Source organism: Callionymus lyra, chromosome 9 (genome assembly GCF_982586985.1).
Source record: "Callionymus lyra chromosome 9, fCalLyr1.hap1.1, whole genome shotgun sequence".
NCBI classification, from domain to species: Eukaryota; Metazoa; Chordata; class Actinopteri; order Syngnathiformes; family Callionymidae; genus Callionymus; species Callionymus lyra.
Genome location: NC_141826.1, coordinates 27,920,440 through 27,933,052, shown reverse-complemented (window position 1 = coordinate 27,933,052; position 12,613 = coordinate 27,920,440). Strand labels below are relative to the sequence as shown.

Sequence of the window (12,613 nt, the reverse complement as noted above, 5' to 3'; positions counted from 1 at the left end):
TGGATGGATGGATGGATGGATGGATGGATGGATGGATGGATGGATGGATGGATGGATGGATGGATGGATGGATGGATGGATGGATGGATGGATGGATGGATGGATGGATGGATGGATGGATGGATGGATGGATGACAGATGGATGGATGGACGGACGGATAAACTTGAAAGAAGACAAAACCTCATAAATGTTCAGCATCTGTTTCAATAAAAAATGTCACATTTGACTGAAAAACAAAAGCTGATTTTTCACTGAGCGTCACTGAATCGTTATAAAAAGATCATGTGACAGGATAATGATGGAGGAACACAATGCATGCTGGGAGGTTTCGTGAGTGACTGGCAGGACATGTGTGCTCTTGACAGGAAGGCTCTGATCAAGTCTTCTTTAAAAGTCTCTTTTTTAAAGCTGGGCTTTTATCTGCAGATCAAGAGAGAAACAGACGTGGATTCTTTTCAAACCTCGTTAACTGTGAGGTTTCACGTCTGGAGCTTCCTGCTGTTGGACTTCTAGTTAAGATGGTTAAGATAGTTAAGATGGTTAAGATGGTTAAGACGGTTAAGACGGTTAAGATGGTTAAGATGGTTAAGATGGTTAAGATGGTTAAGATGGTTAAGATAGTTAAGATAGTTAAGATGGTTAAGATGGTTAAGATGGTTATGATGGTTAAGATGGTTAAGATGGTTAAGATAGTTAAGATGGTTAAGATGGTTAAGATAGTTAAGATGGTTAAGATGGTTAAGATGGTTAAGATAGTTAAGATGGTTAAGATAGTTAAGATGGTTAAGATGGTTAAGATGGTTAAGATGGTTAAGATAGTTAAGATGGTTAAGATGGTTAAGATGGTTAAGATGGTTAAGATGGTTAAGATAGTTAAGATAGTTAAGATGGTTAAGATGGTTAAGATAGTTAAGATGGTTAAGATGGTTAAGATGGTTAAGATGGTTAAGATGGTTAAGATAGTTAAGATAAATAAGATGGTTAAGATGGTTAAGATAGTTAAGATGGTTAAGATGGTTAAGATGGTTAAGATAGTTAAGATGGTTAAGATAGTTAAGATAGTTAAGATAGAGGAACGCATCTCACGGATCATCATTCATTCTTATGGTGGAGAACATGTTGTTGTACTTATATATACATATTACATATTTCATTCTGACAGAAAACTTTCAATCAAAACTTTTTACAAGACTGTGTTTATGGTTGACGTGAAGTCAGAGAAATACTCTGTTAAATATTTTATTTATGCTGAAGTCTGAAAGTCACGACTCGTACTTTAGTTTGTTTTCTCTCGACGACGGACCTGATATTGTTTGACTTCTGGTCAGACGCTGTTTTCACTTTGAATAATTCAAAGTTTCCAAAAACACTTTCCGAAGACGTTCCTGGTGTGAAAATCTCTTCGTCCAGCAGGACGTGGATCGACTTCCTGCCGCGAGCGTTTCACTGCTTTGCTCAAGGGCAGCGAGGAACACCAGGAGCTGAACCGGCGCCTCTTCAGCGGCTCCTCAAATATTAATAGAGTCTGAATTTAACATCGACTCTCAACGTTTCAACACTTTCTCCACATTTTCTACTTTTTCAAAACTGTGAGAAAACATTTTTAACAGTTAAACTTTGGATTCAAAGTGTTTCTGTTTATAAGTTTTTGATTAAATCTCTTCGGTTCTTAATTCACCCAGAATGTTAAACTGAGAGAAGATGAAATATAATTATATAATAATAATATAAAAATATCTTTTCTCTCGTCAATAACGTCGTTTCCTTTGATGTTTTTCATATTTTCATTGATTTTAAATACATTTCATATCATAGAAGTGAGTGATTTCAGATTTTATTTTCACTTCTTGTCTTCTTCTTCCTTTTGTTGCCAAATAAAAAAATGTTAAACACAAAAAAACATCAATATCTATTATTCTTTCTGTTTCTACTAAAAAATGTTGTGTTTTTAAAGTATTTAAAAAACATTCCTCAATATATTTGTTCTTTTTTAAAATCTTTTATACTTAAATCAAACTTTCTTTGGAAGTGTATTCGCTGGTCGACAAGTGAATGATGTCAGGAACAAACAGGAAGTGACATCATGAGTTCATCCTGCCAAAGTAAAGTCAACAGAAATGTTTGTTCACACGAATGAACTTAAACTATTTGTATCAGATCATGTTGTCAAACATCCATGAATCTATTGTGTAACTAATGTCGAACACTGTTGTGTGTCTGTTTGTGTCGATCGATCTTAATCTCTCGTCAACCTTCATCTACTTCCTGAGATTCATCGACTCCAGCTTCACCATCATCTCTTAAGATGTTGTTGTTTGAAGTCACATGACTTTCACTCTTCATGGTTCGTTCTTCTGAGAAGATTCAAGTTGTCAAACATAAAAGTGTGTTTTCTAGGAAGACGTGAAGGCGATCGACCAACTGTGACCATGTTAACAACGTCGTCGATTCTGTTGCAGATTTGTTCCGACAAGTGTCCGGAGCAGGAGGGCAGTCGGATCAACGCCACCTCAGCTTGTTGCTGCACGAAGCCATTCAGATCCCGAGACAACTGGGAGAAGTCGCCGCCTTCGGAGGAAGCAACGTGGAGCCCAGTGTTCGCAGCTGCTTCCGTATGGTGAGAGAAACACACACTTCATGTGTCGTGAAGAATCGTCAGGTGTGTAGCAATGAATCGTCAGATGTGTCACGATGAATCGTCAGGTGTGTCGCGATGAATCGATAGGTGTGTCACGATGAATCGTCAGGTGTGTCGCGATGAATCGATAGGTGTGTCACGATGAATCGTCAGGTGTGTCGCGATGAATCGTCAGGTGTGTCGCGATGAATCGTCAGCTGTGTCGCGATGAATCGTCAGGTGTGTCATGAAGAATCGTCAGGTGTGTCGCGATGAATTGATAGGTGTGTCGCGATGAATCGTCAGGTGTGTCGAGATGAATCGTCAGGTGTGTCGCGATGAATCGTCAGGTGTGTCGAGATGAATCGTCAGGTGTGTCGAGATGAATCGTCAGGTGTGTCGAGATGAATCGTCAGGTGTGTCGTGAAGAATCGTCAGGTGTGTCGTGAAGATACGTCAGGTGTGTCGCGATGAATCGTCAGGTGTGTCATGATGAATCGTCAGGTGTGTCGTGATGAATCGTCAGGTGTGTCACGATGAATCGTCAGGTGTGTCGCGATGAATCTATAGGTGTGTCACGATGAATCGTCAGGTGTGTCGCGATGAATCGTCAGGTGTGTCGCAATGAATCGTCAGCTGTGTCGCGATGAATCGTCAGCTGTGTCGCGATGAATCGTCAGGTGTGTTACGATGAATCGTCAGGTGTGTCGTGAAGAGTTTTCAGGTGTGTCGTGATGAATCGATAGGTGTGTCACGATGAATCGTCAGGTGTGTCGTGATGAATCGTCAGGTGTGTCGCGATGAATCGATAGGTGTGTCACGATGAATCGTCAGGTGTGTCGCGATGAATCGTCAGGTGTGTCGCAATGAATCATCAGGTGTGTCACGATGAATCATCAGGTGTTCGTGATGCATCGTCAGGTGTGTCACGATGAATCATTAGGTGTGTCGAGATGAATCGTCAGGTGTGTCGCAATGAATCGTCAGCTGTGTCGCGATGAATCGTCAGCTGTGTCGCGATGAATCGTCAGGTGTGTTACGATGAATCGTCAGGTGTGTCGTGAAGAGTTTTCAGGTGTGTCGTGATGAATCGATAGGTGTGTCACGATGAATCGTCAGGTGTGTCGTGATGAATCGTCAGGTGTGTCGCGATGAATCGATAGGTGTGTCACGATGAATCGTCAGGTGTGTCGCGATGAATCGTCAGGTGTGTCGCAATGAATCATCAGGTGTGTCACGATGAATCATCAGGTGTTCGTGATGCATCGTCAGGTGTGTCACGATGAATCATTAGGTGTGTCGAGATGAATCGTCAGGTGTGTCACGATGAATCGTCAGGTGTGTCGTGAAGAATCGTCAGGTGTGTCACGATGAATCGTCAGGTGTGTCGAGATGAATCGTCAGGTGTGTCGCGATGAATCGTCAGGTGTGTCGCGATGAATCGTCAGGTGTGTCACGATGAATCGTCAGGTGTGTCACGATGAATCGTCAGGTGTGTCGTGAAAAGTCGTCAGGTGTGTCACGATGCATCGTCAGGTGTGTCACGATGAATCGTCAGGTGTGTCACGATGAATCGTCAGGTGTGTCGCGATGAATCGTCAGGTGTGTCGCGATGAATCGTCAGGTGTGTCGTGATGCATCGTCAGGTGTGTCGCGATGAATCGTCAGGTGTGTCGCGATGAATCGATAGGTGTGTCACGATGAATCGTCAGGTGTGTCGCGATGAATCGTCAGGTGTGTCGCGATGAATCGTCAGGTGTGTCGCGAAGAATCGATAGGTGTGTCGCGATGAATCGATAGGTGTGTCACGATGAATCGTCAGGTGTGTAGCGATGAATCGTCAGGTGTGTCGCGATGAATCGTCAGGTATGTAGCGATGAATCGTCAGGTGTGTCGCGATGAATCGTCAGGTGTGTCGCGATGAATCGTCAGGTGTGTCGCGATGAATCGATAGGTGTGTCACGATGAATCGTCAGGTGTGTAGCGATGAATCGTCAGGTGTGTAGCAATGAATCGTCAGCTGTGTTGCGATGAATCGTCAGCTGTGTCGCGATGAATCGTCAGGTGTGTTACGATGAATCGTTAGGTGTGTCGTGAAGAGTTTTCAGGTGTGTCATGATGAATCGATAGGTGTGTCACGATGAATCGTCAGGTGTGTCGCGATGAATCGTCAGGTGTGTCGCGATGAATCGTCAGGTGTGTCACGATGAATCGGCAGGTGTGTCGCGATGAATCGTCAGGTGTGTCGCGATGAATCGTCAGGTGTGTCACGATGAATCGTCAGGTGTGTCGCGATGAATCGTCAGGTGTGTCGCGATGAATCGTCAGGTGTGTAGCGATGAATCGTCAGGTGTGTAGCAATGAATCGTCAGATGTGTCGCGATGAATCGTCAGCTGTGTCGCGATGAATCGTCAGGTGTGTTACGATGAATCGTCAGGTGTGTCGTGAAGAGTTTTCAGGTGTGTCGTGATGAATCGATAGGTGTGTCACGATGAATCGTCAGGTGTGTCGTGATGAATCGTCAGGTGTGTCGCGATGAATCGATAGGTGTGTCACGATGAATCGTCAGGTGTGTAGCGATGAATCGTCAGGTGTGTAGCAATGAATCGTCAGATGTGTCGCGATGAATCGTCAGCTGTGTCGCAATGAATCGTCAGGTGTGTCGCGATGAATCATCAGGTGTGTCACGATGAATCATCAAGTGTTCGTGATGCATCGTCAGGTGTGTCGCGATGAATCGTCAGGTGGGTTGTGAAGAGTCGTCAGGTGTGTCGCGATGAATCATCAGGTGTGTCACGATGAATCATAAGGTGTGTCGTGATGCATCGTCAGGTTTGTCGCGAAGATTCGTCGGGTGTGTCGCGATGAATCGTCGGGTGTGTCTCGATGAATCATTAGGTGTGTCGTGATGCATCGTCAGGTTTGTCGCGAAGATTCGTCGGGTGTGTCTCGATGAATCGTCGGGTGTGTCGTGATGAATCATCTGGTGTGTCGTGCTGAATCGACAGGTGTGTCGCGATGAATCATCGGGTGTGTCATGAAGATTCGTCAGTTGTGTCGTGATGAATCGTCAGGTGTGTCGTGAAGATTCGTCAGGTGTGTCGTGAAGATTCGTCAGGTGTGTCGCGATGAATCGTCAGGTGTGTCGCGATTAATCGTCAGGTGTGTCGTGAAGATTCATCATGTGTGTCGTGAAGATTCATCAGGTGTGTCGTGAAGATTCGTCAGGTGTGTCGTGAAGATTTGTCAGGTGTGTCTTCACCAGCAGGTTAGAGAACAACACTACACACTGACCACACTATAAAGACTCTCTTCTCTCACACACTCGACACACACCTCAGCACTAGAGGCTCCTGGGAAATCAGCCTCTTAATACATCTGTGATGCAAACTTAATGAGAATTTAATACATCATGGAGTTCAGCGGCGGCTTGTTCTTTTATTAGCTTCACTTCCTTCTTCCCCAGAACGGCTTGAATTCTCCTCATGTTTGAAGACCTCACGCCGTGACACGCGTGTGCGCAAGTTTGTGTTGAAACTTGTGTTATTGTTGTTGTTTGTGAGGCTTTGAGATACATTTATATTCTTGATTTATCTAAACATTCAGAGTTAAAATTTAAAAATGATTTAGTCACATGATCTGTTGTTCCCTCTGGCTAGGAGTTAAGCTCCGCCCCCTCTCACCTCTGACCACGAGTTAAGCTCCTCCCCTCTCACCTCTGATCACGAGTTAAGCTCCTCCCCCTCTCACCTCTGACCACGAGTTAAGCTCCTCCCCCTCTCACCTCTGATCACGAGTTAAGCTCCTCCCCCTCTCACCTCTGACCACGAGTTAAGCTCCTCCCCCTCTCACCTCTGATCACGAGTTAAGCTCCTCCCCCTCTCACCTCTGACCACGAGTTAAGCTCCTCCCCCTCTCACCTCTGACCACAAGTTAAGCTCCTCCCCTCTCACCTCTGACCACGAGTTAAGCTCCTCCCCCTCTCACCTCTGACCACGAGTTAAGCTCCTCCCCTCTCACCTCTGACCACGAGTTAAGCTCCTCCCCTCTCACCTGTCCAGGCTCCAGGCAGACCCTCCATCGAGGTGACTCACTTCCTGGACTGGATGAGTCTGGAGCCTCAGTCCATGGTCTGGCTCCCGGTCCTGCACCGGGTCACGGCCGCCGAGTCCACCAAACACCAGGCCAAGTGTTACATCTGTAAACAGTTCCCCATCAAGGGCTTCAGGTCGGTGACCTACGACCTGCTGTCACTCATCGTCACCACTGTCTAGCTTCACAACATCCACTGATCGACACTTTCTTCAGTCGAGGTTTTTACTCGTTTGTAAAAGTTGTTTCAAAATGATTATTTTTCAACTTTATCTTTAATTCATGTTTTTAGAAGCAAAAGATAAATTCTTACTATAAAAAAAGGTCAAAATGTAGCAAAAGATGTTTGTATCAAAATAAAAGATAAATATTTTATTTTGATACAAATCAAGTGTAAAAGTATCGTTGACCTTAAACACACAATAACAAACACACAGTCATTAAAAACAACACATTGTATCGTGCTGACCTGAGTGTGTGTTTGACCTGTGAGTGTGTTTGACCTGTGAGTGTGTGTTTGACCTGTGAGTGTGTGTTTGACCTGTGAGTGTGTTTGACCTGTGAGTGTGTGTTTGACCTGTGAGTGTGTTTGACCTGTGAGTGTGTTTGACCTGTGAGTGTGTTTGACCTGTGAGTGTGTGTTTGACCTCTGAGTGTGTTTGACCTGTGAGTGTGTGTTTGACCCGTGAGTGTGTTTGACCTGTGAGTGTGTGTTTGACCTCTGAGTGTGTTTGACCTGTGAGTGTGTGTTTGACCTCTGAGTGTGTTTGACCTGTGAGTGTGTGTTTGACCTGTGAGTGTGTGTTTGACCTGTGAGTGTGTGTTTGACCTGTGAGTGTGTGTTTGACCTGTGAGTGTGTTTGACCTGTGAGTGTGTGTTTGACCTGTGAGTGTGTGTTTGACCTGTGAGTGTGTGTTTGACCTGTGAGTGTGTTTGACCTGTGAGTGTGTGTTTGACCTGTGAGTGTGTTTGACCTGTGAGTGTGTTTGACCTGTGAGTGTGTTTGACCTGTGAGTGTGTGTTTGACCTCTGAGTGTGTTTGACCTGTGAGTGTGTGTTTGACCCGTGAGTGTGTTTGACCTGTGAGTGTGTGTTTGACCTCTGAGTGTGTTTGACCTGTGAGTGTGTGTTTGACCTCTGAGTGTGTTTGACCTGTGAGTGTGTGTTTGACCTGTGAGTGTGTGTTTGACCTGTGAGTGTGTTTGACCTGTGAGTGTGTGTTTGACCTGTGAGTGTGTTTGACCTGTGAGTGTGTGTTCGACCTGTGTGTGTGTTTGACCTGTGAGTGTGTTTGACCCGTGAGTGTGTGTTCGACACGTGAGTGTGTGTTCGACCCGTGAGTGTGTGTTCGACACGTGAGTGTGTGTTCGACCCGTGAGTGTGTGTTCGACCCCTGAGTGTGTGTTCGACCCGTGAGTGTGTGTTCGACCCGTGAGTGTGTGTTCGACCCGTGAGTGTGTGTTCGACACGTGAGTGTTTGTTCGACCCGTGAGTGTGTGTTCGACCCCTGAGTGTGTGTTCGACCCGTGAGTGTGTGTTCGACCCGTGAGTGTGTGTTTGACCCGTGAGTGTGTGTTCGACCCGTGAGTGTGTGTTCGACCCGTGAGTGTGTGTTCGACCTCTGAGTGTGTTTTTGACCCCTGAGTGTGTGTTTGACCTGTGAGTGTGTGTTTGACCTGTGAGTGTGTGTTCGACACGTGAGTGTGTGTTCGACCCTTGAGTGTGTGTTCGACCCGTGAGTGTGTGTTCGACCCGTGAGTGTGTGTTTGACCTGTGAGTGTGTTGACCTGTGAGTGTGTGTTTGACCTGTGAGTGTGTTTGACCTGTGAGTGTGTGTTTGACCTGTGAGTGTGTGTTTGACCTCTGAGTGTGTGTTTGACCTCTGAGTGTGTGTTTGACCTCTGAGTGTGTGTTTGACCTCTTAGTGTGTGTTTGACCTGTGAGTGTGTTTGACCTGTGAGTGTGTTCGATCTGTGAGTGTGTGTTTGACCTGTGAGTGTGTTTGACCTGTGAGTGTGTTCGATCTGTGAGTGTGTGTTTGACCTGTGAGTGTGTGTTTGACCTGTGAGTGTGTTTGACCTGTGAGTGTGTTCGATCTGTGAGTGTGTGTTTGACCTGTGAGTGTGTTGACCTGTGAGTGTGTGTTTGACCTGTGAGTGTGTTTGACCTGTGAGTGTGTTCGATCTGTGAGTGTGTGTTTGACCTGTGAGTGTGTTTGACCCCTGAGTGTGTGTTTGACCTGTGAGTGTGTGTTTGACCTGTGAGTGTGTGTTTGACCTCTGAGTGTGTGTTTGACCTCTGAGTGTGTGTTTGACCTCTGAGTGTGTGTTTGACCTCTTAGTGTGTGTTTGACCTCTGAATGTGTGTTTGACCTCTGAGTGTGTGTTTGACCTCTGAGTGTGTGTTTGACCTCTGAGTGTGTGTTTGACCTCTGAGTGTGTGTTTGACCTCTAAGTGTGTGTTTGACCTCTGAGTGTGTGTTTGACCTCTAAGTGTGTGTTTGTCTCCACAGGTATCGTAGTTTGAAGCAGTTCAACGTCGACATCTGCCAGACGTGTTTTCTCACCAGTCGCACAACCAAAGGGAAGAAGCTGCACTATCCTATCATGGAGTACTACACACCTGTAAGTACTACACACCCCTGAGTAATACACACCTGTGAGTACTACACACCTGTGAGTACTACACTACCCTGAGTACAACACTCCCCTGAGTACTACACACCTGTGAGTACTACACACCCGTGAGTACTACACACCTGTGAGTACTACACACCTGTGAGTACTACACACCCCTGAGTACAACAATCCCCTGAGTACTACACACCCCTGAGTACTACACGCCTGTGAGTACTACACACCTGAGTACAACACACCCCTGAGTACTACACACCCCTGAGTACAACAATCCCCTGAGTACTACACACCCCTGAGTACTACACACCTGTGAGTACTACACACCCCTGAGTACTACACACCTGTGAGTACAACACTCCCCTGAGTACTACACACCCCTGAGTACAACAATCCCCTGAGTACTACACACCTGTGAGTACTACACACCTGTGAGTACTACACCCTTGAGTACAACACTCCCCTGAGTACTACACACCTGTGAGTACTACACACCCCTGAGTACTACACACCTGTGAGTACTACACACCCCTGAGTACTACACACCTGTGAGTACTACACACCCCTGAGTACTACACACCTGTGAGTACAACACTCCCCTGAGTACTACACACCCCTGAGTACAACAATCCCCTGAGTACTACACACCTGTGAGTACTACACACCTGTGAGTACTACACCCTTGAGTACAACACTCCCCTGAGTACTACACACCTGTGAGTACTACACACCCCTGAGTACTACACACCTTTGAGTACTACACACCCCTGAGTACTACACACCTGTGAGTACTACACACCCCTGAGTACTACACACCCCTGAGTACTACACACCTGTGAGTACAACACTCCCCTGAGTACTACACACCCCTGAGTACAACAATCCCCTGAGTACTACACACCTGTGAGTACTACACACCTGTGAGTACTACACCCTTGAGTACAACACTCCCCTGAGTACTACACACCCCTGAGTACTAAACACCTGTGAGTACTACACACTCCTGAGTACTACACACCTGTGAGTACTATACACCCGTGAGTACTACACAACCCTGAGTACTACACACCTGTGAGTACTAAACACCCGTGAGTACTACACAACCCTGAGTACTTCACAGAAACAAGTTTTAAATACAATATATAAACTAAATACTTGTTTTCTAGAAACACGAACACAGTACTACCTTCAATCAGATCAAACAATCAAAGCTCGACGTTCAGACTCGTTGATGTCAAATGAATAAAAATGAACATTTAGAGCAAAATAGTTGAAACAGTTTTTTATAAATAAATACTTAGACGTGAAGAAAATAAATGTAAATCTCATCTACTCATCCTTCTCATCCTCTCATCTACTCATCCTTCTCATCCTTTTCATCCTTCTTATCCTCTCATCCTCTCATCTACTCATCCTTCTCATCCTTCTCATCCTTCTTATCAACTCATCCTCTCATCCTTCTCATCTACTCATCCTTCTTATCCTCTCATCTACTCATCCTTCTCATCCTTCTTATCAACTCATCCTTCTCATCCTTTCATCCTTCTCATCTACTCATCCTTCTTATCCTCTCATCCTTCTCATCTACTCATCCTACTCATCCTTCTTATCCTCTCATCTACTCATCCTTCTCATCCTCTCATCTACTAATCCTTCTCATCCTCTCATCTACTCATCCTCTCATCCTTCTCATCTACCCATCCTTCTCATCTACTCATCCATCTCATCCTTCTCATCTACTCATCCTTCTCATCCTTTTCATCCTTCTTATCCTCTCATCCTCTCATCCTTCTCATCCTTCTCATCCTCTTATCCTCGCATCCTCTCATCCTTTCATCCTTTTCATCCTCTCATCCTCTCATCCTCTCATCTTTCTCATCCTTCTCATCCTTCTCATCCTTCTCATCTACTCATCTACTCATCCTTCTTATCCTCTTATCCTCTCATCCTTTTCATCCTCTCATCCTCTCATCTACTCATCCTTTTCATCCTTTTCATCCTTTTCATCCTTCTTATCCTTCTCATCCTTCTCATCCTCTCATCCCTCCCTCTCTGGTCCAGACCACCTCCGGAGAGAAGATGAGAGACTTCGCTAAGACCCTGAAGAACAAGTTCCGGTCGAAGCAGTACTTCAGCAAACACCCTCAGAGAGGATACCTGCCGGTGCAGTCGGTGCTGGAGAGCGAGAGTTCGGAGACGTAAGTCTTCTCTTCCTCTCTGGAGGTCCAGGCTCTGCTGGAGATTCTCGGGGATGAAGGACGTCTGTAAATAATCAGCTTACGTTCGCCCACGAGCGCAGCCCGGGCGGGTGGAGTCGAGCAGACGAAAACCCATGAGATCATCAGAAGCAGGATTTAGATTCTCAGAGACACGATTATGAAAGATCAGAGGTCGAGTTCCATTTCCCATGATGCCTCAGTGTTCACTGTGACTGACAGATTCTGAAGGATTAAAAAAGAGGATTTAAATATTATTATACAAGTAAAGATGATGATGATGATGATTAATATGATGATGATGACGAAGATTATGAGATGATGATGATGAAGATGAAGATGATAAAGATGATGATGATGATAAAGATGATGATGATGAAGATTATGAGATGATGAAGATGATGATAGAGATGATGATGATGATGATAAAGATGATGATGATGATGAAGATGATGACGATGATGAAGATGATGATGATGATGATGAAGGTGAAGATGATGATGATGATGATGAAGATGAAGATGAAGATGATGAAGAAGATGATGATGATGATGATGATAGAGATGATGATAGAGATGATAAAGATGATGATGATGATGATGAAGATGACGATGAATATGACGAAGAAGATGATGATGATGATGAAGATGATGAAGATGATAATGAAGATGAAGATGATGATAAAGATGATGAAGATGATGAAGATGAAGATGAAGATGATGGTGATGATGATAATGAAGATGATGATGATGACGATAAAGATGATGAAGATGATGATAATGAAGATGATGAAGATGAAGATGAAGATGAAGATGATGATGACGATGACGATAAAGGTGATGATGATGATAATGATAATGAAGATGAAGATGATGATGATGATGATGATAATGAAGATGATGATGATGATGAAGATGATGATGATGATGACAATAAAGATGATGAAGATGATGAAGATGATGAAGATGATGATGATGATGATGATGATGGTGATGGTGATGGTGATGATGATGATGATGATGATGATAATGAAGATGAAGATGATGATGATG

The 12,613-nt window shown here is 44.7% G+C and overlaps 1 protein-coding gene across 2 annotated transcripts in view; it reads left to right on the top strand.

Annotated features, from left to right (window-relative positions):
• drp2 (dystrophin related protein 2) overlaps positions 1-12,613 on the top strand; it is a 164,484-nt gene that overhangs the window by 134,543 nt on the left and 17,328 nt on the right. For both annotated transcript variants that reach the window (XM_087798742.1, XM_087798741.1), the window contains exons 14-17: positions 2,461-2,618; positions 6,681-6,847; positions 9,225-9,336; positions 11,407-11,543. In XM_087798742.1, the coding sequence (XP_087654868.1) occupies positions 2,461-2,618; positions 6,681-6,847; positions 9,225-9,336; positions 11,407-11,543 (574 nt within the window). The remainder of the gene's footprint in view (positions 1-2,460; positions 2,619-6,680; positions 6,848-9,224; positions 9,337-11,406; positions 11,544-12,613) is intronic.